Consider the following 24,368-nt stretch of genomic DNA (forward strand, 5'->3'; position numbering starts at 1 on the left):
GTGTATACACATTATAGAATTGCTATGTTTTCTTGGAGAATTGACCCTTTATCATTATGTAATGCCCTTTTGCAGTTAATTAACATTTCCCTTGCTCTGATATCAGTAATTAACACAGTTACTCCAGTTTTCTTTTGATTGGTGTTAGCATGATAGATCTTCCTCCAACCCTTTAATTTCAATCTATCTGTGTCTCCATATTTAAAGTCAGTCTATCCTAGACAATGTACAGTTGGATTTCTGTGTGTGTGTGTGTGTAATCAAAAACAAATAACAGGAGATCTACCTGGCTTATAAAATTTTAAGTGTACAGTAAAGCACCAGCTATGGGGTCCCATGGTGTAATGATTAGTGCTCTGGACTCTGAATCCAGCAATCTGGCTTCCCTGGTGGCTCAGATGGTAAACAGTCTGCCTGCAATGCAGGAGACCCAAGTTCAATCCCTGGGTCAGGAAGACGCCCTCGAGGAGGAAATGGCAACCCACTCCAGTAACTTGCCTGGAGAATTCCATGGACAGAGGAAGCTGATGGGCTACAGTCCATAGAGTCACAAAGAGCTGGACATGACTGAGGGATTAACACACACTTTCAAGCGTATAGTACCGTAAGTGTTAACGCTAAGCACTGAGTTTCACACATGAACTCTAGAAACTTTCCATCTCACATGGCTGGAACTCTCTTCCCATGGGACAGAAAATTTTCATTTTCTCCTTCCTCCAGTCCCTGGAAACCACTACTGTGGGCAAATTGGGAGACTTGTGCACCATTGGTAAGAATGTAAAATGGTGCAGCCACTACAGAAAACAGTATAGAGATTCCTTAAAATTAAAAATAGATCTCCCCTATGATCCACTAGTGCGGTTACTGGACATTTATCCACAAGAAGGGAAATCAGAATCTTGAAGAGATATTTTCATTTCACAAAACCAATATTCATAATAACCAAGAGGTGGATATAAGCTAAATACCCATTAATGAATGAATGGATAATGAAAATGTGGACTATACATACAATGAAATATTCTTCTGCCAATAAGAAGAAAGAAATCTTTTCAAATTCTAGAAATAGATGAACCTTGAGAACTTTATGCCAAGTGAAATAAGCCAGCCACAGAAAGACAAATATTACATGATTTCACTTCTCTCAGTTATCTTATAGACAGCTCATAGACAAAAGTGTGAGGTGTCCAAGGTTGTGTTGACTATTCAGAGTCTTTGAGCTTTCATATAGATATTGTATTTTCTATTTCTGTAAAAAATCCCTTTAGGATTTTGATAGGAATTGTATTGACTAACATGAGCAATTTAATAATATTAAGTCTTTCAGTTTTGAACATGAGATATCTTTCCATATCTGCATCTTCTTCAATTTTGCTGAGCAATATCTTACATTTTCAATGTATAAGTCCTTTGCCTTCTTGCTTAAGTTATTCCTAAGTATCTTGTTCTTTTTGATGCTGAGCTAATACTATCTCTGTGTACAGATGACATTGTTTTAATATGTGTGTGTGTGTGTGTGTGTGTGTATTCATGCTCATGCATGTCTGACTCTTTGTGACACCATAGACTGTAGCCGACTGTGCTCCTCTGTCCAAGGAATTTTTCAGGCATCTGCCATTTCCTTTTCCAGGGGATCTTCCAGACCCAGTGATGGACCTGGGTCTATTTGTGTCTCCTACATTGGCAGTCAATTCTTGCCCACTGCACCAAATGGGAAACCCATAGTAATATCTAGAAGACCCTAAAGATTACATGTACACAAAAACTGTTAGAAATAATAAATGAATTCAGCAAAGTCTCAGGATTCAACACCTACAAAAATAGTGTTTCTGTATTTTAATAATGAAGCATCTGCAAGGAGTCTTGGTCTTTTTTTTTTAATGGACTCTGATAAACATTTTTTAAATTAATGTGTTCAGAATATGAATTTTTTTCAGAATATTAATATTTAATGTGGTTATTGATACAGATTATCTACCATAGTCATTACTGTTTTCTATTCATTGCGATTAATTTTTGTTTCTTTTTTGTCTTTCACTCTTTTTCCTCTCTTCTTCGGTTTTAACTATGTATCTTGTATAACTCCATTCTCTCCTCTGTCTTAGCATGTTGATTATATTTCTTTTTTAAAACTTCAGTTGTTGACTTACAGTTCACAGTCTACATTTCCAACTAATTCAAATCTAGCTTCAAGTAGTACTACACTGCTTAATTCAAAGTTCAAGGACCTTAATGGAATGTTCCTAATCCCTTCCTTCTGTTCAGCCAACATTGCATCTTTCATATCACTTATCTATATGATAAAATCACCAAATACACTGTTGCTATTTCTCCTGTTAGCACACACTGTTATCAGCCCTAATAAGAAAAAGCAGGTTTAAATATAACTTTATTTTTTCTCTAGTGTTCTTTATTTAGATCTGCATTTCTGACCTATATATCTTTCCTTCTTTCTAAAGACCTAAACATTATTGTAAGGCAGGTCTACTAGCAACAAATTGCGTCAAACTTCATTTGCAAAGTTGTTTCAGTTCAGTTTTGTTCAGTTCAGTTGCTCAGTCGTGTCTAAATCTTTGTGACCCCATGAATTGCAGCACGCCAGGCCTCCCTGTCCATCACCAACTCCAGGAGTTTACCCAAACTCACGTCCATCGAGTCGGTGATGCCATCCAGCCATCTCATCCTCTGTAGTCCCCTTCTCCTCCTGCCCCCAATCCTTCCCAGCAGCAGGGTCTTTTCCAATGTGTCAACTCTTCACATGAGGTGACCAAAGTATTGAAGTTTCAGCTTCAACATTTACTTTTCCTTAACTGCTAGATGGAACAAAGAATCTGCATCTGCACATTTTTTCACTGAAGCAGTTTGTGTGGAGAGTTCAGTGCTTTGTTGTACAGTAGCTCACAAGAAACATCAGATGATGCTGTTTTTCTGATGGTTCACCAGGCTAGGTTCCAATCCTTTCGTGAAAAGTTGATAGAAAAATAGGAAGCTCAAGTGCCTGTGGATCTCTCTGAGATACAACAAAACCATAAACCTTAGAGCCCCCTTGGTCTCGGAATGACAGGCTCTCTAAATAGAGCAAAAGAAAGAACAAACCAACTGAAGAGAAACAGGATATTTCCTGTCATATCACTAAACAAGGGATGTCAGTCAAAGTCATCAGCGATTGCAGCCACTGCAGGTGGTGAGCTGATGAGCCTTGAGGGAACCCAGGAAAGAAAGAATATTTGCCATCTAGCAGCCTCAGACTGCAGCCACTCCCTATGTTGAGCCCTAAGGAAACTCAGGATGTGAGGACACTGGATACTAGCCCCAGATAGGTGAGGTTCCTATCAAAGGAATGATTTCAGTGAGCCCAGACTCTTGCATCTTCCCATACATAGAAAAGCGCTAAATTCCTTAACTTGAGATATCTGGTTTTCCTTTAATTAACAAAAATCTTTTGCCATTCAGACGACCTGCCCTTTGTTGCAAGACTTCTGCATAATCTGGTTCCTGCCCACACCACACTGCTGCTGCTGCTAAGTCGCTTCAGTGGTGTCCAACTCTGTGCCACCCCATAGACAGCAGGCTCCTCTGTCCCTGGGATTCTCCAGGCAAGAATACTGGAGTGGGTTGCCATTACCCACATCCCAAATCATCCCCCCTCCTCTGAGAAGTTCTTTCAGGGTTAGTTGAGATGCTGTCTCCCAGGCTTGAAGTCCTAAAATTCTGATGGAATAAAACTTAACTCTCAACGTAAAGGCTGTGACTATTCTTTAGACAGAAATAAAAAACCTCCCAGCCTGGCCTTTTCTGACATCCAGGCAGGTTCACCAGGGAATCCCATGCTTGACATCTAGTGGGTAGCAAGCAGGCTGGGCTCCAGCCCAGAGAATAGACTCAGGTCGGGGAAAGTCGGAGAGAAGGGAGGAGGAGGCAGGACCTGAGGAAGGGCGAGGAGGGGTAAGGTGGACCCGGTTCCACAGGGAGCCCGGGGTGGGGCTTAGCGGAGCGCTGGGGGAAGGGAAGAGCAGTGTGGGAGGAGGGAAGGGCGGGGTGAGACGGTAGGGTGGGGCGGGGCCTGGGAACCCGGCTGAGCGCACAGACGCACAGATCCTCAGGGGCTTGTGCCTCTCTAAGGACAGAAGGGAAACCAGACATCGCAGTGATGCTGGAGGCCCTGAGCTCCCTGGCGTCGACCCTCTGGGCCGCGCTCCGTCCTGGCACCGTCCTGCTGGGGACACTCGCCTTTCTCTTCTTTGTTGATTTCATCAAAAGTCGGCGTCCAAAGAACTACCCGCCGGGCCCCCCACGCCTGCCCTTCGTAGGCAATTTTTTCCAGATGGACCTTGAGAAGGCGCACCTGACCATTCAGCAGGTAGGAGAGGGCGAAGGTGTCAGGGCCACGACTTGACCCTGACCTGCAGGACAAGGGCCATTCCGGGTACCGAGGACAGGAGATTGAGGGGGCGCTGAGGTTAAATCGGAAACCCGGTACACCCGACGTTGAACTTCTCTTTCCTCACCATCAACTGGCATGATTCCAGCTGTGCTTTCTAGGGGTGAACTATTGTTAACTGTTTACTATTAAAGAATCCGACTCCATGCCCTTTGGGGGGGGAGGGAGGAGCTGCAGGTTTAATGTACAAAGCAAAACTTGCTTCTCAGTCCATCTAACTGATGGAAAGAAGTGTAAATATTGAACTGCAGCACTCATCTGAAGTCTCATATGTTTCCAGGAGCTTGGTTATCTGCATAATTTCTCTCCTGTTAGGGATATTTGGATAGAGTATGGGTCAGAACCCCCTCTGCATGCTCAGTAAATGTTTTTGACTGACTAGGTGACCCTGTGCCTTCTCTTCAGTTTCTTTTGTTAGAGCCTTGAGGGTGACAGATATAATACATTTGTAAGTCATTTAGTTGTGTCTTGTTACATATTACTGGGACATTCAATTTATAGTATGATAATTTTGTCTTTTTAATAATTTTATCCTTGGTAGGGGGCGGGGGGACGCTATACTTCCCCTGTTGGAGGTTCCCTATTCTAAGTGTAAAATGAGGATGTGTGTGTGTGTGCCTAGTAGCTCAGTCCTGCCTCTCTCTTTGTGACCCCATGAGTGGTAGCCTGCAAGGGTCCTCTATCCATGGGATTTTTTCAAGCAAAAGTGGAGTGGGTTGCCATTTCCTTCTCCAGGGGATCTTTCAGACCCAGGGATCGAGCCCGAGTCTCCTGTGTCTCCTGCACTACAGGTGGACTCTTTACCTGCTGAGCAATCACCACCTAAATCTTCATCATTTTTCAACCACATTGCTTCCATCCCCACAAGGACAGAGCCCCTCACTTTCAGGCTCCTCCATAAACAGTCCGCTCTCACTAAAGTATTCATTTAAAAATGTCATTAAGTAGCATTAAGTGATGTGATTCGTATATAGAATTTTAAAGCTAAAATGCTAGGATCCTGAATCTGTGCCTTTCTTTAAGAAATGTGTTTTTTAATTTCTAAGTATTAGAAGATTTTCTGTTCTTTCTGTTAATGATTTACAGTTGGCGTTCATTAGGGTCAGAAGACATATTCTATATGATTTCAACTTTGAACAAATATGCAAAGGTTGGTTTTATGACCCGTGATAGACACTTTAAAAAAAAATTCTGTTATTGCTGTGTGGAGCATTCTGTACTATATGTCAGTTAGGCTTGAAAAGATGAGTGTGTTGTTTAGCGCTTCCATACCCTTGCTGACTCCTTATCTACTCATTCTATCGATTACTAGGAGGGGCTTGTTAAGTTTCCAACTATAATTAGAGGTTTATTTCTGTGTTTGGTCAGTTCTGGTAGTTTCACTTTGTTTATTTGTCTCATGCACATTAAAATTGTTATGTCATCTTGGTGAATTGGCTCTTTAATTATTACATAATGTCATTCTTTATCCCTGATGATTTTCTTTGCCTGAACTTTATTTGATATAATATAGCCACGCCAGCTGTCTTTTGATTAGTGTTTGTGTAGCACATGCTTCCCCATTTTTTCACTTTTGACCTACTGATATGATTATACTTGAAATGAGCTTATATAATAACATATAAGTGACTCAATGTTTCATTCTACCATTATCTCTTTTAATTGGTGAATCTAGATCATTTGTATATAGTGTAATTTTTGATGTGTAAACACTTAAGTCTGCCATTTTACTATTTTCTATTTTTCACTTTGTTTTTTGTTCCTCTATTTCTCCTTTCTCCTATGGGTCACACAAATATTTTTTAAGAATTCCTTTTTAATTTATCCATAGTTTTTTTTTTAGTACATCTCTTTATATTGTGCTTTAAGTGCTTGCTGTAAACCTTCTATGCTATGCAATCATTCGGTTCAGTCAGTCATGTCTAACTCTGCAACCCCATGGACTGCAGCAGGCCAGGCTTCCCTGTCCCTCACCAATCCCGGAGCTTGCTCAAACTCATGTCCATCGAGTCAAAAACTAAGTGATTTGCCTAAATTATTCAAAATTGACAATGGCCAAACAAGGACTTGAAACTTACATCTGGTCCTTACTTATGCTACTTTTCATGATATAGGTAGCAGGTAATTGATTGTTCAGGATTTCATTTATCCAACAGGCATTTATGACATACTTATCAAATGACAGCATAATACAAGAGAGTGTGTGATGAATGTGTGGTATAAATTTTTGGTAACCAAGTGAGATGTCATTAGGTGGTTCACTGTGAATAGGAAACCTTGGGGATAACCTCTATAGAATCCTGAAATAAATTTGACTGAACTTGGACAGAATGGTAGGCGAGTGGTTGTGTGGAGTAAAGTGGACAGGAGATTTTTAAATTGGAGAAGTGACATGAGCTGAAAGAAAGTGAGAAGGCAGTGAAGAAACTGGCTGATCTGTTTGGCATGATGAGAACCTTCCTAATTTCCCATGCCCCATTTTCTAAATATTTTCTACCATAGCTGTCTGGCTTATTATAGAATCATTTATGTGAATAAGAAAAAAATCTTATTGGACCATGATAGGGAAATGGTATCACTCTCTGGCCATTTCCCCTCTATTTCTTTGTCAATATCTTACAAGAATTACTTGCTAAAATACACTCTAAATATATCAATATAATACATAATTTTATTATTAATTTTAGTGTTATGATTACTAACACCAGAATCCCAATGATGAGATTTGTAACAGCCCTCGTTTTATACCTTTGGAAACTGAGACAGAGGGAAGTTATATAGCTTAACCAAATATAACATAGACAGTAACCAGTGGAAGCTGGATACAAAGCAATTTGTTTGCCTTCCAAATCCAAGTTCTTAAGCACTCACCTTTTGCCATTAAGACATTCTTGGTCTAGTTCTAGCACCTTTCCGACACTGTATCCCAACTCCCTACACAGGTGAGATGTATTCTCTCCAGGCACCGTTCCTAGCCCTGGGTCCTAGGTGTCTGTGACACACCCACACTCTTCCCCTCATTAGTGCTCGCTCTCTCCTCTCGCTGCCCCATTGCTCTCATTCTCAGTTTATCGCTGTCACATCCAGTAAACTCTAAGTTCCCAGTGCTATTTCAGCTTTATGTCTTTGTCCTTAAATCTCACAAATACCTCCAGTCCCATATATCTCTGTCACCTTGGCTAAGTTACTTCTCCATGACTCACTTTCCTTACCAAAACCTGGATAATATCATTACTGCCATAGGGTGGTGTGAGGGAAATGAGACAAAAGGTGGAAGGTGGTTAACGTGGCTGCCAGTGGATGTGGTTGTCCGTGGCCACCAGTGCCTTCCTCCTGTACATCAGCCCTTTGCTCTCTCCTGTCTGCCCCCTTCAGCAGCTGCACCTATGCTGCTTTTCTTACTGAGCCCATTCATTCCCCAGAGTCTAGAGTGGCTGTCTGCCAGTATCAGAAAACAAACTGCCTTTCCTATTGTTGTTCTCATTCTTCCTCACAGAAACTCTTTTTCCCCTTTTTCAGGGGGTGTAGAGAGCACACTGCCATGCTTGTGAGATTTTAGCTCCCCGTCCAGGATTAAACCTGGGTCCATGGCACTGAAAGTCCAAGTCCTGTCCACTGGACAGCCAGGGAATTACCCCTCCATGAACTGTAAGCAAAAAATAATTTTCTCCCTCTTATAGCTGGGGAGCAAGGATCCAAAAAAATGAAACAACTTTCCCGATCTCACAGCTAGCCAACCATAGAGTTAACATGGCTCCAGCTAGTGAGCTCTTTTCTATGCCTGGTCCTAGCCCTGTAATGAATTTTTTGCCACCTAGAACCTGATGAAGGGGACACTGTCTTGTGGTTAAACAGATATAATTTACTATGAAGTCCATGTTTTCTACCCCAGACATTCACTAAACACATCTCTGCCTTCTCTGGTGAGTCACATGGGCTGAATTCTCTCCCTTCACTAGACTCTTTAAGATGCTTGAGGTTAGAAACTTTGCTTATTTTATTGTATCTTTATGCCTTACTCTCAGGATACATATGCTCACTCTATCCAAGTATGATGAACATATGGATGAGTATTTATAATGAATGTCTGTGTCCTGTAGTGGATTGAAATGAAGTCTAGTTGAGACCAAGATAAATGAATACAGGCAGAAATATCTCCAACAGCCCAAGGTGTACACACACACACACACACACACACACACACACACACACACACAGATTCCCCTCAATATAATCTCCCGCAGCTCTACATACCCTCCATTCCAGGACGCACAGACATGTGCATGTATAACTGTGACTCTTCTACCATTTTTCAGTTTGTGAAGAAATATGGCAATGTTTTTAGCTTGGATTTTGGTACATTTCCTTCTGTTCTTGTAACTGGATTACCCTTAATTAAAGAAGCACTTGTCCACCAAGGCCAAAACTTTTCCAGCCGCCCCGTAATGCCTCTCCAAGAGCATGTCATAAATAATAAAGGTAAGCTCTTACATTGGTAAGCATATGTTTGATATTCTTGTGGTCTGTGAAAGTATCTCCAACAACCCCAGGGACCAAGCTCCTCATAAGGAACCTAAGTGCCATCACCTGCATGAACTCACTCTGGATGCTTTGATAAATAAGTATCCTCATCACTCAGTGATGTGATGTGTTGTTTAAGCAGAGAAAAGGCAATGCGTCCTCAGGCTCTCCTTCTGCTTTCCCACTCAGATCTCTTCATCTAGAAAACGGATGTGAATCAGCTTGTTCCTGTTGCTTAAGTGATCCCCTTCTTGCCTCCAGTTCCTTATGCTCTATTATTAAGGCTGTGCCCCAAAGGTATCTCAAGCCTTCTATCTATGTTAAAAGAGTTTGGCATGAATACTTAGAATGGTCACTAAATAAACTTACATTTTCAAAAATCTAAATGAATAACTTAAATCTATACTTCTAACAAGACAACATTTTTTCAGGTATTTCTCAATTCTGCTTTGAAATCATTTATCCATTATTTTACATTCATTTACCATGCCGTGTGAACCTAGCCAGACAAGGCACTAGTGAGTAGAACAGAAAAAAATTTTGATTTTTCTGTAATCTACATGCTATTAAGGAAAACAGTATCAAGTAAGCTAATAATTTAATCCCTCAGTGTTATAAAGTTAAGAGCAGTTTCACTTGATACGGGTATTGAGTCTGGTCCTAAGACTCAGGAAAAGCTATTGTAAGTAAATGACAAGTAATAAAGTGAAGAAGCAATCCACCAGAGGGAATAGAATATGAAAAGTTTCTTAGGTAGAAAGGAGGACAGTGAACTGAGGAATTGAAAGGTGTCCAGTGTGAGAAGAACAGAGATTAAATGGAGATAATTAAATAAAGATGAAGATGCTAAGTTTGGCCAAAAAGAGTTCATGTTTAAGGATGTTGCTTTTATCCTAGTAACGATGGTTGCTTTTAACCTAGCAACCTAGTAACAATGGTTTAAGTAGAAAAAGAAATCATCGTATTTACATGCTACATTTTAAAGGCCTCTCTACTGTAATGTAAAGAATAGAATAAAGGGAGTAAGAGACTATTGTAGCATTTTAGGTGAGAGAAGGTCGCCGCCTGGACTAGGGAGGTGTCAAGAAATAGCAGTTCAGTAGGTTAGACCAGGAAACTGACTGTGAAAATACATGGATTTAAGCTATTCAGGAGGCATATCCAATAGGACATGATGACCTAGACAGAGGGAGAATGAGGTAGACACCCAAATGAGTATGTAAAGGAAAGAAGGAGGATATAGAGAAGGACAAGGTGTTGGCTGGCCTGGGTAGGGAGTTGAAAGGAGCAAATCATGAATAAAATCATGAATATGCTGAGTATAAAGCCAAAAGAGTGAAGTAGACAATTGGTTATGTGTCTGGAGCTGAGGCACAGATATAGATGGTCACATCAGTAGTTGTCATTTGAAATATGTGGAGTTGATGAGATTTCACAGAAATTGAGGATAAGGGTAAGAGGAGAAGAGGCTTTGACCCAAGCTTGAAAAGGTCCATCATTTCAAAATTTGATAGAAGATAAGTTAACTGAAGGTATGATGATTTCTGTGAAGTCAGAGAAATAGCAGAAGAGTCTGGAGAGCGTGGTGTCCTGAGCACCACTGGGAAAGAGTGTGTCAAGAAAAAAGCATCTCATGCTGTTGACACATCAACATGAGGCTGAAAAGGATCCTGGACTGAACAGCGGGGAGGGCCACTTCACTAAGGTGGTGGAAGTGAAAGGGAGATATTGAAAGGAGTGGAAGAGTGTACTGGAATGAAGAATTGAGAGGGTGGTGGTCTCCCCTGTGTTATAAAATAAATGAAGTTCTCTGCACCCTTCATGATGGATATTTTTATCCTTTGCCTGTGATTTTCTTTCTGCACACCATTCACAATTCTTTGTTTTCTTGGGTGATTCATCTATCTTGTAAAGATATTTAAGCACTTTCTCCTTATGAGTTTTGATTTTGTCTAGTCCTTTAGTGCATGCTTAGTATGTAGCATAACAAATACTTAAATATAGTATGTGACAAGTAATCAAAGCATGGGCATTGGAGTCAGGCTGACTTGAAAATGAATGCCTGTTCTGCAGCTCCAACTCTGTAACTTTGCAGATTGTACTTTTATCTCCTGTGCCTCATTTTTCTCATCAAAAAACTGGGGGGCTGGTTTAACAGTAATAATTTCATCAGAGTTTCTGTGAGTTCTAAATCCCAGAATGCATTAAAAATGCTAATGTGCACAGCATTGCAAGCAATCAGTAAATTCAAGCCTTGCTTAGGCACTGTTTCTCTGAATAGTTTTCAAGTACCTTACAGCCCTTTTTCTTCCCTTAATCTGATGCATCATGGGTCTTGTTGGCTTTCTTTCCTAATCTTGGCTTTCTTTTCCCAGGCTTGATCATGTCCAGTGGCCAGTTATGGAAGGAACAAAGAAGATTTGCCCTGACAACTCTTAGGAACTTTGGTTTAGGAAAGAAGAGCTTAGAGGAACGCATTCAGGAGGAGGCCACCTACCTCATCCAGATGATAAGAGAGGAGAATGGTGAGCATGTCATAAGACAGGTGCAGGGACCGTGGCTCATATATTCACTAACCAGATGTTCCTCAGTGCCTACCTGCCTGTCCCTAGCCCAGTATTGTGTAGGGCTCTGAGGGAATAACAGGGAACATCTAACCATGACCTGCCCCTGTGTGGCTCATGAATTAAGAAAAAGATCAGTGTTAAACACATTATTGGTTTTAAATACTGGTCATCAGTTTGACTTCCCAGGCATTGACAGAATACTTGTTAGACCCTGGGGTTGTCAGACCCTGGGGTCACAGTCTCAGAAGTGGTCTGTAGTCGATGTGTCATATGTCACACAGAGTAGAATCTCTGTAAAATAGAAACAATCCTACACGAAGGCTCCATCTCTTCTTCTTCCTCCAGGACAGCCTTTTGACCCTCACTTCACAATCAACAATGCCGTTTCCAATATTATTTGCTCCATCACCTTCGGGGAGCGGTTTGATTACCAGGATGATCAGTTCCAGGAGCTCCTGAGGCTGCTGGATGAGATCTTAAATCTGCAGACATCAGTGTGCTGCCAGGTGAGGCAGTTGTCACCTCCTATCTTTCATAAAGACTTTAGGCTGATGTCCATCACAGATTAGATTGGGTCTTCCTTTCCTTTTAACTAATTTTAACTAAGCCTTTTGAAATTGACTTCAGCATAAACTTGTTTGAAATCAATCTGTTGACTTTAGTGATTTTGATGCTTATTCTGTTGTTCATGTGGACACATCCACTCATTTCTCTTGCATATTCACCTGTTTGTAAGAATCCTTAAAGATGTCCACATGTTGCACTGTTTCCATGCCCATCCACACTTGTTATTACCAGTTTCCTAAATTTGTAGGACATGGATATAAGGCATTAAACATTCACCCCATCCTTGGTAGTCCTTGCCATCTCCTTTTGTCCTGCTAGAGTTTTAAGTCTGTCAAAACTCTATTCATCTGCCTGGTCTCTTAGTCTCTTTTTTTTATTTGGAAGATACTTCCAGGGGAAAATCAGCCCCAAGTGTTGAGGTAAACTCTTGTATACATAAAGGAAGATTTACTTGTAATCATTTTCAACAAGCAACACTGCCTGGAGTTTGATGGACCCATCTCACCCAAACTCATAAAGCAGTTAGCATGATTCCTGGCACATTAAAGGAACATAATGAATATGAGCTACTAGGATTACTGTTGTCAGTATTACTTTTGAATAGCATTCCTTATTGTTACTTCTAATCATGCTAAACCCAAGCCCCCATTCAGTACTTCCATTTTATTCCATCCTATTAAGACAGAACCTAGGAAGTTTGGGACCTCAGTGAGCATGTGTCGACCATTCCCAGGGAAAAGAAATTCTGGGGAAGGTTGGATGAGGCTGTGAGACGGGGGTAATATGCAGTTTTTAGAGATCCAAAATAGATCGGGCAGTTTAACTGACAATTTCATGCACTTTATTTCAGTCAGTTTTTTACAACAATCCTTTAAAGATGAAATGGAGCATCTTGATGTGTGCAAGTAGATATGGGAATGCTTAAGCAAATCCACATAGTGATCCCCTGGCTGTGTGTTAAGTGTGGAGTAGATCTCATGTGATTGAGTGATGAAAATAACCCTGGTGCCTCAATGGCAGTGGGTTACACTAAGTCCTGCAGATTACATGATTATCCTCATTATTGACATTAATATCATTATTATTATTCCCAAAGCCTTGTGGCTAGAAAGCGAAAGAACTAACAGTCAAAGTCTTATATGCTTCATTTTACATCTAGGCAATTTTCCATTATGTTTGGCTATCCGTTTTCTACCAGATATTTTTAGTGAAAATATATCCAAAATCCACTTAATTTTATTAAAAATGTCTTATTCACGTGAAGAATACAATAATAATGCACGGATAATCAAACATGCATCTATGTTTAACCTAACTAGCTACCTAGCTAGAAAGAGGTGTTTTATGCACACACAAAGATATATACACACATAGTAGAAGAAAATGCCATGAAAAAGATAATAAAACAAAATAGGGGAGTGGGAAGAGGTTCCAGAAGTACTTCATTATAGGGTTATCAGGTAAGATATCTCCAAGCAAGTGCCACTTGAGCCAACCTGGATGAAACAAAGGCTAGAGATATACAATTTCCAGATGAAGACCAGTCTTCATTGAAGGAATAGCAAATGCAAAGGACTATACGTTATCATTCTTGATGTTTTCACAGAGACCAATGGAGCTGAACTAAGAGAGAGTAAGATGGCAGCGAGTGATAGCAGAAGAGGGGACAGGAGTGGAAGAGGCCAGCTCCTGTAGAGCTCCAGGCCAGGAGAATGATGTAGAATTTGTCTAAATGTCATGGAAAATCTTTGCAGGATTGAAAGATAAATAGTGGAATGATCTGATTAAATTGTTAAGTGATCTCTTTGGCAGCTCAGTGGAAAAATAGACTGGGAAAGGGGTTGAGTAGAGAATCAGGGAAATTGCTGGGAGGCCTTAAAGCATCTAGGTAAGAAATGCTGGGGCTTTGTCCTAGAATGACAAAACATGGAGTACTGAGAAGTGGTCTGAAGATGGTTCTATTTTGGATGGAGTGCTAAAATGCTTTGCCAGAGGGGAAAGAAGAGTGGTGTGACAGAGAAGATGAGTCAAGGGTGATCCCAAGGGTTGAGTGTTAGCAAAAAAAAAAAAAAAACATACAAGAATACAATGGTTTCCTTGTCTTCAAAAGTAGAAATCTGGCACCCCCTTGTCTCCAGGACTGTTTTGTTTTCTCCATCAGCTCTACAATGTCTTTCCAAGGATGATGAATTTCCTTCCGGGTCCACACCAAGCACTCTTTAGTCATATGGAGAAAATGAAGATGTTTGTTGCCCGTATGATTGAAAACCACAAGAGAGACTGGAATCCTGCTGAAGCAAGGGACTTCATTGATGCTTATCTCCAGGAAATAGAAAAGGTGAGGGAACCTAGGTGTTTTCCTGAGTAGAGTTCTTAGAGAGCGAATGGGGCAATTCTGATGTCTATTGCTGCTGTAAGAAATCACCACAAACTTGGTGGCTTAAAACAACCAACATTTATCAAGTCAAAGTGGGGTCAGGGCTGGCTCTTTCCAGGCTTTAGGGCAGAATCCATTGATGGGATTTTCCAGAGCCTAGAAGCTACCTGTACCCCTGAATTTACGCCCCTTTCCTCCATCTTCAGAGCCATCAGTATAGTTTCTTTTCTTTCACCATCCTCATGTATTCTCTCAATGTGCTCCTTGCCTCCTCTTACAGAGACTCTTCTGATTATTATGGGTTCAGCAGGATAAGTGAAAGAAAGTGAAGTCTCTCAGTCGTGTCCAACTGTTTGTGACCCTATGGACTGTAGCCTACCAGGCTTCTCCGTCCATGGGATTTTCTAGGCAAGAATACTGGAGTGGGTTGCCATTTCCTTCTCCAGAGGATCTTCCCAACCCAGGGATCGAACCCTGGTCTCCTGCATTGCAGGCAGCGAGTTTACCCTCTGAGCCACCAGCGAAGCCACATAGTAGGATAATCCATATCAAAATCATTAATTTTGTCATATCAACAAAATTCTATCTGTCAAAAAATATTTACCAGTTCCAGAGATCAGAATATGAGCATCTTTGTGAGTCATTATTCAGCCTACCACAGGGTTGGAAAAATAGAGACACTATTTCAGAGTGTGCTGCTGCTGCTGCTAAGTCACTTCAGTCATGTCTGACCCTGTGCAACCCCCATAGACAGCAGCCCACCAGGCTCCTCCATCCCTGGGATTCTCCAGACAAGAACACTGGGGTGGGTTGCCATTTCCTTCTCCAATGCATGAAAATGAAAAGTGAAAGTGAAGTTGCTGAGTTGTGTCTGACTCTTCACGACCCCATGGACTGTAACCCACCAGCCTCCTCTGTCCGTGGGATTTTCCAGGCAAGAGTACTGGAGTGGGGTGCCATTTCCTTCCCCTATTTCAGAGTGTAGGGATGTCATTAACTAGGAATACAGATATATTCAAAATAAAGATACTGATTTAAGAGTATTTGGCTTGAAGTCTTTCAGTTCAGTTCTGTCACTCAGTTGTGTCCGACTCTTTCTGACCTCATGGACAGCAGTATGCCAGACTTCCCTGTACAACACCAGTTCCCGTGGCTTAATCAAACTCATATCCATTGAGTCGGTGATGCTATCCAACCATCTCATCCTCTTTTGTCCCCTCTGCTCCTGCCTTTAATCTTTCCCAGCATCAGGGTCTTTTCAGATGAGTCAGTTCTTCGCATCGGATAGACAAATTGTTGGAGCTTTATTTTCAGCATCAGTCCTTCCAATGAATATCAGAACTGATTTCCTTTAATATTGACTGGTTTGATCTTGCAGTCCAAGGGACTCTCAAGAGTCTTTTCCAACACCACAGTGCAACAGCATCAGTTCTTTGGCACTCAGCTTTCTTTGTGGTCCAACTCTCACATCCATACATGACTACTGGAAAAACCATAGCTTTGACTAAATGGATCTTTGTTGGCAAAGTAATGTCTCTGCTTTTTAATATGCTGTCTAGGTTGGTCATAGCTTTTCATCCAAGGAGCAAGCATCTTACTTTTTTTGCAGATGGCTGCAGTCATCATCTGCAGTAATTTGGAACTCCAACAAATGAAGTTTGTCACTGTTTCCATTGTTTCACCATCTATTTGCCATGAAATGATGAGACCAGGTCCCATAATCTTCATTTTTTGAATGTTGACTTTTAAGCCAGGTTTTTCACTCCTCTTTCACCTTCATCAAGAGGCTCTTCAGTTCCTCTTTGCTTTCTGCCATAAGAGTGATATCATCTGCATATCTGAGGTTATTGATATTTCTCCCAGCAATCTTGTTTCCAGCTTGTGCTTCATCCAGTCGGGCATTTTGCATGATGTAATCTGAATATAATTTAAATCAGCAGGGTGACAATATACAGCCTTGACGCACTCCTTTCCCAATTTGGAAATAGTCTGTTGTTCCGTGTCCTGTTGTAACTGTTGTTTCTTGACCTGCATACAGATTTCTCAGGAGGCAGGTAAGGTGTCTGGTATTATCATCTCTGTGAGAATTTTCGACAGTTTGTTGTGATCTGCACAGTCAAAGGCTTTGGCATAGTCAATAAAGCAGAAATAGATTTCTTTCTGGAACTTTCTGCTTTTTTTTTCATTAATTTGTGTGGTTTTTTTTTTTCTTTTGTATGTTTTTGCTTTCCTTTTTTTTTTTTCATTTATTTTTTATTAGTTGGAGGCTAATTACTTTACAATATTGTAGTGGTTTCTGCCATACGTTGACATGAATCAGCCATAGATTTACATGTGTTCCCCATCCTGATCCCCCTCCCTCCTCCCTCCCCATCCCATCCCTCTGGATCTTCCCAGTGCACCAGCCCTGAGCACTTGTCTCATACATCCAACCTGGGCTGGCGATCTGCTTCACACTTGATAATATACATGTTTCAATACTATTCTCTCAGATCATCCCACTCTCGCCTTCTCCCAGATAGTCCAAAAGTCTGTTCTATACATTTGTGCCTCTTTTTCTGTCCTGCATATAGGGTTATCATTACCATCTTTTAAAATTCCATATATATGCATTAGTATACTGTATTGGTGTTTATCTTTCTGGCTTACTTCACTCTGTATAATGGGCTCCAGTTTCATCCATCTCATTAGAGCTGATTCAAATGAATTCTTTTTAATGGCTGAGTAATAGTCCATTGTGTATATGTACCATAGCTTTCTTATCCATTCATCTGCTGATGGGCATCTAGGTTGCTTCCATGTCCTGGCTATTATAAAGAGTGCTGCGATGAACATTGGGATACACGTGTCTCTTTCAGATCTGGTTTCCTCGGTGTGTATGCCCAGAAGTGGGATTGCTGGGTCATATGGCAGTTCTATTTCCAGTTTTTTAAGGAATCTCCACACTGTTCTCCATAGTGGCTGTACTAGTTTGCTTTCCCACCAACAGTGTAAGAGGGTTCCCTTTTCTCCACACCCTCTCCAGCATTTATTGTTTGTATACTGTTGGATAGCAGCCATTCTGACTGGCATGTAGTGGTACCTCATTGTGGTTTTGATTTGCATTTCTCTGATAATGAGTAATGTTGAGCATCTTTTCATGTGTTTGTTTAGCCATCTGTATGTCTTTTTTGTAGAAATGTCTGTTTAGTTCTCGGGCCCATTTTTTGATTGGGTCATTTATTTTTCTGGAATTTAGCTGCAGGCATTGGTTGTATATTTTTGAGATTAATCCTTTGTTGCTTCGTTTGCTATTATTTTCTCCCATTCTGAAGGCTGTCTTTTCACCTTGCTTATAGTTTCCTTTGTTGTGCAAAAGCTTTTAAGTTTAATTAGATCCCATTTGTTTATTTTTGCTTTTATTTCCAATATTCTGGGAGGTGGGGCATAGAGGATCTTGCTGTGATTTATGTCAGAGGGTGTTTTGCCTATGTTCTCCTCTAGGAATTTTATAGTTTCTGGTCTTATGTTTATATATTTAATCCATTTTGAATTTATTTTTATGTATGGTGTTAGAAAGTGCTCTAGTTTCATTCTTTTACAAGTGTATTTGACCAGTTTTCCCAGCACCACTTGTTAAGGAGGTTGTCTTTTTTCATTGCATATTCTTGCCTCCTTTGTCGACGATAAGGTGTCCATAGGTATGTGGATTTATCTCTGGGCTTTCTGTTTTGTTCCATTGATCTATGTTTCTGTCTTTGTGCCAGTACCATACTGTCTTGATGACTGTGGCTTTGTAGTACAGCCTGAGGTCAGGCAGGTTGATTCCTCCAGTTCCATTCTTCTTTCTCAAGATTGCTTTGGCTATTTGAGGTTTTTTGTATTTCGATACAAACTGTGAAATTATTTGTTCTAGTTCTGTGAAAAATACCGTTGGTAGCTTGAAAGGGATTGCATTGAATCTATAGATTGCTTTGGGTCATATACTCATTTTCACAATATTGATTCTTCCAATCCATGAACACGGTATATTTCTCTACCTATTTGTGTCCTCTTTGATTTCTTTCATCAGTGTTTTACAGTTTTCTGTGTATAGGTCTTTTGTTTCTTTAGGTAGATATACTCCTAAGTATTTTATTCTTTTTGTTGCAGTGGTGAATGGTATTGTTTCCTTCATTTCTCTTTCTGTTTTCTCATTCTTAGTGTATAGGAATGCTAGGGATCTCTGTGTGTTAATTTTATATCCTGCAACTTTACTATATTCATTGATTAGCTCTAGTAATTTTCTGGTAGAGTCTTTAGGGTTTTCTATGTAGAGGATCATGTCATCTGCAAACAGTGAGAATTTTACTTCTTCTTGTCCAATCTGGATTCCTTTTATTTCCTTTTCTGCTCTGATTGCTATGGCCAACACTTCCAAAACTATGTTGAATAGTAGTGGTGAGAGTGGGCACCCTTGTCTTGTTCCTGACTTTAGGGGAAATGCTTTCAATTTTTCACCATTGAGGATAATGTTTGCTGTGGGTTTGTCATATATAGCTTTTATTATGTTGAGGTATGTTCCTTCTATTCCTGCTTTCTGGAGAGTTTTTATCATAAATGGATGTTGAATTTTGTCAGAGGCTTTTTCTGCATCTATTGAGATAATCATATGGTTTTTATCTTTCAATTTGTTAATGTTGTGTATTACATTGATTGACTTGTGGATATTAAAGAATCCTTGCATTCCTGGGATAAAGCCCACTGGGTCATGGTGTATGATCTTTTTAATATGTTGTTGGATTCTGTTTGCTAGAATTTTGTTAAGGATTTTTGCGTCTATGTTCATCAGTGATAATGCCCTGTAGTTTTCTTTTTTTGTGGCATCATTGTCTGGTTTTGGTATTAGGGTGATGGTGGCCTCATGAAATGAGTTTGGAAGTTTACCTTCTTCTGCAATTTTCTGGAAGAGTTTGCATAAGATGGGTGTTAGCGCTTCTCTAAATTTTTGGTAGGATTCAGCTGTGAAGCCCTCCGGTCCTGGGCTTTTGTTTGTTGGAAGATTTCTGATTACAGTTTTGATTTCCGTGCTTGTGATGGGTCTGTTAAGATCTTCTATTTCTTCCTGGTTCAGTTTTGGAAAGTTATACTTTTCTAGGAATTTGTCCATTTCTTCCAAGTTGTCCATTTTATTGGCATAGAGCTGCTGGTAGTAATCTCTTATGATCCTTTATATTTCAGTGTTGTCTGTTGTGATCTCTCCATTTTCATATCTCATTTTGTTGATTTGGTTCTTCTCCCTTTGTTTCTTGATGAGTCTGCCTAACGGTTTGTCAGTTTTATTTACCTTTTCAAAAAACCAGCTTTTAGCTTTGTTGATTTTTGCTATGGTTTCTTTTGTTTCTTTTGCATTTATTTCTGCCCTAATTTTTAAGATTTCTTTCCTTCTGCTAACCCTGGGGTTCTTCATTTCTTCCTTCTCTAGTTGCATTAGGTGTAGAGTTAGGTTATTTATTTGGCTTTTTTCTTGTTTTTTGAGGTAAGCCTGTAATGCTATGAACCTTCCCCTTAGCACTGCTTTTACAGTGTCCCATAGGTTTGAGGTTGCTGTGTTTCCATTTTCATTCGTTTCTATGTATATTTTGATTGCATTTTTTATTTCTTCTATGATTTGATGGTTATTCAAAAGCATGTTATTTAGCCTCCATATGTTTGAATTTTTAATAGTTTTCTTCCTGTAATTGAGATCTAATCTTACTGCATTGTGGTCAGAAAAGATGACTGGAATGATTTCAATTTTTTTGAATTTACCAAGGCTAGATTTATGGCCCAGGATGTGATCTATTCTGGAGAAGGTTCCGTGTGCACTTGAGAAAAAGGTGAAATTTTTGTTTTGGGGTGAAATGTCCTATCGATATCAATTAGGTCTAGCTGGTCCCTTGTGTCATTTAAAGTTTGTGTTTCCTTGTTAATTTTCTGTTTAGTTGATCTATCCATAGGTGTGAGTGGGGCATTAAAGTCACCCACTATCACTGTGGTATTGTTAATTTTCCCCTTTCATGCTTGTTAGCAGTTGCCTTACATATTACAGTGCTCCTATGTTGGGTGCATATATATTTATAATTGTTATATCTTCTTCTTGGATTGAACCTTTGATCATTATGTAGTGTCCCTCTTTGTCTCTTTTCACACACTTTATTTTAAAGTCTATTTTATCTGATATGAATATTGTGACTCCTGCTTTCTTTTGGTCTCCGTTTGTGTGAAATATTTTTTTCCAGCCCTTCACTTTCAGTCTGTATGTGTCCCTTGTTTTGAGGTGGGTCTCTTGTAGAAAGCCTATATAGGGGTCTTCCTTTTGTATCTATTCAGCCAGTCTTTGTCTTTTGATTGGGGCATTCAACCCATTTACCTTTAAGGTAATTATTGATAGGTATGGTCCCATTGCCATTTACTTTGCTGTTTTGGATTCGCGTTTATAGAACCCTTCTGTATTTCCTGTGTAGAGAAGATCCTTTAGCATTTGTTGAAGAGCTGGTTTGGTGGTGCTGAATTCTCTCAGGTTTTGCTTGTCTGTAAAGCTTTTGAATTCTCCTTCATATCTGAATGAGATCCTTGCTGGGTACCGTAATCTGGGCTGTAGGTTATTCTCTTTCATTACTTTAAGTATGTCCTGGCATTCCCTTTCTGGCCTGAAGAGTTTCTGTTGAGAGATGAGCTGTTATCCTTATGGGAATCCCCTTGTATGTTATATGTTGTTTCTCCCTTGCTGCTTTTAATATTTGTTCTTTGTGTTTGATCTTTGTTAATTTGATTAATATGTATCTTAGGGTGTTTTGCCTTGGGTTTATCCTCTTTGGGACTCTCTGGGTTTCTTGGACATGTGTGATTATTTCCTTCCCCATTTCAGGGAAGTTTTCAGCTATTATCTCCTCGAGTATTTTCTCATGGTCTTTCTTTTGTCTTCTTCTTCTGGGACTCCTATGATTTGAATGTTTGGGCATTTCACATTGTCCCAGAGGTCCGTGAGGTTGTCCTCATTTCTTTTGATTCTTTTTTCTTTTTTCCTCTCTGCTTCATTTTCCTCTCTGCTGCAGTAGTGAGTGGGATTGAGTCCTTAATTTCTCTTTCTGATTTTTCATTGTTAGTATATAGAAATGCAAGTGATTTCTATGTATTGATTTTGTGTCCTGCAACTTTGCTAAATTCACTGATTGGCTCTAGTAATTTTCTGATACTATCTTTCAGCTTTTCTATGTCCAGTGTCATGTCATCTGCAAACAGTGAGAGCTTTCCTTCTTCTTTTCTTATCTGAATTCCTTTTGTTTCCTTTCCTTCTCTGATTGCAGTAACTAGGACTTCTGGAATGATATTGAATAATAGTGGTGAAAGTGGACACCTTTGTCTTGTCCCTGATCTTAGGGGGAATACTTTCAGTTTTTCAACATTGAGAATAATGTTTGCTATAGTCTTAAAATTTATGGCCTTTACTATTTTGAGGTAGGTTCTTTCTATGTCCATTTTTGAATGGTTTTAATCATAAAGGATTTTTTTTAATCATAAAAAGAAACACCTGGAGTAACAGGCAAATTTGGCCTTGGAGTATGGAATGAAGCAGGGCAAAGGCTAATAGAGTTCTGCCAAGAGAACACATTGGTCATAGCAAACACCCTCTTCCAACAACAAAAGAGAGGACTCTACACATGGACATCACCAGATGGTCAACACTGAAATCAGATTGATTATATTCTCTGCAGCCAAATATGGAGAAGCTCTATACAGTCAGCGAGAACAAGACTGGGAGCTGACTATGGCTCAGATCATGAACTCCTTATTGCCAAATTCAGACTTAAACTGAAGAAAGTAGGGAAAACCACTAGACCATTAGGTATGACCTAAATCAAATCCCTTATGACTATACAGTAGAAGTGAGAAATAGTTTTAAGGGACTAGATCTGATAGACAGAGAGCCTGATGAACTACGGACGGAGGTTCATGACATTGTACAAGAGACAGGGATCAAGCCCATCCCCATGGAAAAGGAATGCAAAAAGGCAAAATGGTTGTCTGAGAAAGGCCTTACAAATAGATGTGAAAGAGCAGAAGCAAAAAGCAAAAGAGAAAAGGAAAGATATTCCCATTTGAATCCAGAGTTCCAAAGAATAGCAAGGAGAGATAAGAAAGCCTTCCTCAGTGATCAATGCAAAGAAATAGAGGAAAACAACAGAATGAGAAAGACTAGAGATCTGTTCAAGAAAATTAGAGATACCAAGGGAAAATTTCATGCAAAGATGGGTTCGATGAAGGACAGAAATGGTATGGACCTAACAGAAGCAGAAGATACTAAGAAGAGGTGGCAAGAATACACAGAAGCACTGTACAAAAAAGATCTTCATGACCCAGATAATCACGATGGTGTGATCACTCACCTAGAGCCAGACATCCTGGAATGTGAAGTCAGGTGGGCCTTAGAAAGCATCACTATGAACAAAGCTAGTGGAGGTGATGGAATTCCAGTTGAGCTATTTCACATCCTGAAAGACAATGCTGTGAAAGGGCTGCACTCAATATGCCAGCAAATTTGGAAAACTCAGCAGTGGCCCAGGACTGGAAAAGGTCAGTTTTCATTCCAATCCCTATAAAGGCAATCCCAAAGACTACTCAAACTACCGCACAATTGCCCTGATCTCACACACTAGTAAAGTAATGCTCAAAATTCTCCAAGCCAGGCTTCAGCAATACATGAACCATGAACTTCCAGATGTTCAAGCTGGATTTAGAAAAGGCAGAGGAACCAGAGATCAAATTGCCAACATCTGCTGGATCATCGAAAAAGCAAGAGAGTTCCAGAAAAACATCTATTTCTGCTTTATTGACTATGCCAAAGCCTTCGACTGTGTGGATCACAATAAACTGTGGAAAATTCTGAAAGAGATGGGCATACCAGACCACCTGACCTGCCTCTTGAGAAACCTGTATGCAGGTCAGGAAACAACAGAACTGGACATGGAACAACAGACTGGTTCCAAATAGGAAAAGGAGTACATCAAGGCTGTATATTGTCACCCTGCTTATTTAACTTATATGCAGAGTACATCATGAGAAACGCTGGGCTGTTGGAAGCACAAGCTGGAATCAAGATTGCCAGGAGAAATATCAATAACCTCAGATATGCAGATGACACCACCCTTAAGGCATAAAGTGAGGATGAACTAAAAAGCCTCTTGATGAAGGTGAAAGAGGAGAGTGAAAAAGTTGGCTTGAAGCATAACATTCAGAAAACTAAGATCATGGCATCTGGTCCCATCACTTCATGGAAAATAGATGGGGAGACAGTGGAAACAGTGTCAGAGTTTATCTTTTGGGGCTCCAAAATCACTGCAGATGGTGATTGCAGCCATGAAATTAAAAGACGCTCACTCCTTGGAAGGAAAGTTATGACCAACCTAGACAGCATATTAAAAATCAGAGACATTACTTTGCCAACAAAGGTCCGTCTGGTTGAGGCTATGGTTTTTCCAGTGGTCATGTGTGGATGTGAGAGTTGGACTGTGAGGAAAGCTGAGTGCCGAAGAATTGATGCTTTTGAACTGTGGTGTTGCAGAAGGCTCGTGAGAGTCCCTTGGATTGCAAGGAGATCCAACCAGTCCATCCTAAAGGAGATCAGTCCTGGGTATTCTTTGGAAGGACTGATGCTGAAGCTGAAACTCCAATACTTTGGCCACCTGATGCGAAGAGTTGACTCATTGGAAAAGACCCTGATGCTGGGAGGGATTGAGGGCAGGAGGAGAAGGGGACGACAGAGGATGAGATGGCTGGATGGCATCACCGACTCAATGGGCATGAGTTTGAGTAAACTCCGGGAGTTGGTGATGGACAGGGAGGCCTGGCATGCTGCACTTCATGGGTTCATGGAGTCGGACACAACTGAGCAACT

General features: G+C 40.3%; 1 protein-coding gene across 3 annotated transcripts in view; it reads left to right on the forward strand.

Annotated features, from left to right (window-relative positions):
• The first annotated feature begins 4,058 nt into the window (after positions 1-4,058).
• The window catches only part of LOC133041278 (cytochrome P450 2J2-like), a 36,605-nt gene continuing 16,295 nt past the window's right edge, over positions 4,059-24,368 (forward strand). Inside the window, exons 1-5 of one of the 3 annotated variants that reach the window (XR_009689209.1) lie at positions 4,061-4,360; positions 8,758-8,920; positions 11,338-11,487; positions 11,875-12,035; positions 14,258-14,434. Coding sequence is in view for 2 of the 3 variants with exons in the window: in XM_061121743.1 (XP_060977726.1) it covers positions 4,151-4,360; positions 8,758-8,920; positions 11,338-11,487; positions 11,875-12,035; positions 14,258-14,434 (861 nt within the window). In the remaining variant the exon portion in view is untranslated. Of the gene's footprint in view, positions 4,361-8,757; positions 8,921-11,337; positions 11,488-11,874; positions 12,036-14,257; positions 14,435-24,368 lie in introns of all 3 variants that reach the window. The other 2 variants (XM_061121743.1, XM_061121744.1) reach the window with 2 other exon arrangements.

The sequence above is a fragment of the Dama dama genome, chromosome 20 (assembly GCF_033118175.1).
Source record: "Dama dama isolate Ldn47 chromosome 20, ASM3311817v1, whole genome shotgun sequence".
Taxonomy (NCBI): domain Eukaryota; kingdom Metazoa; phylum Chordata; class Mammalia; order Artiodactyla; family Cervidae; genus Dama; species Dama dama.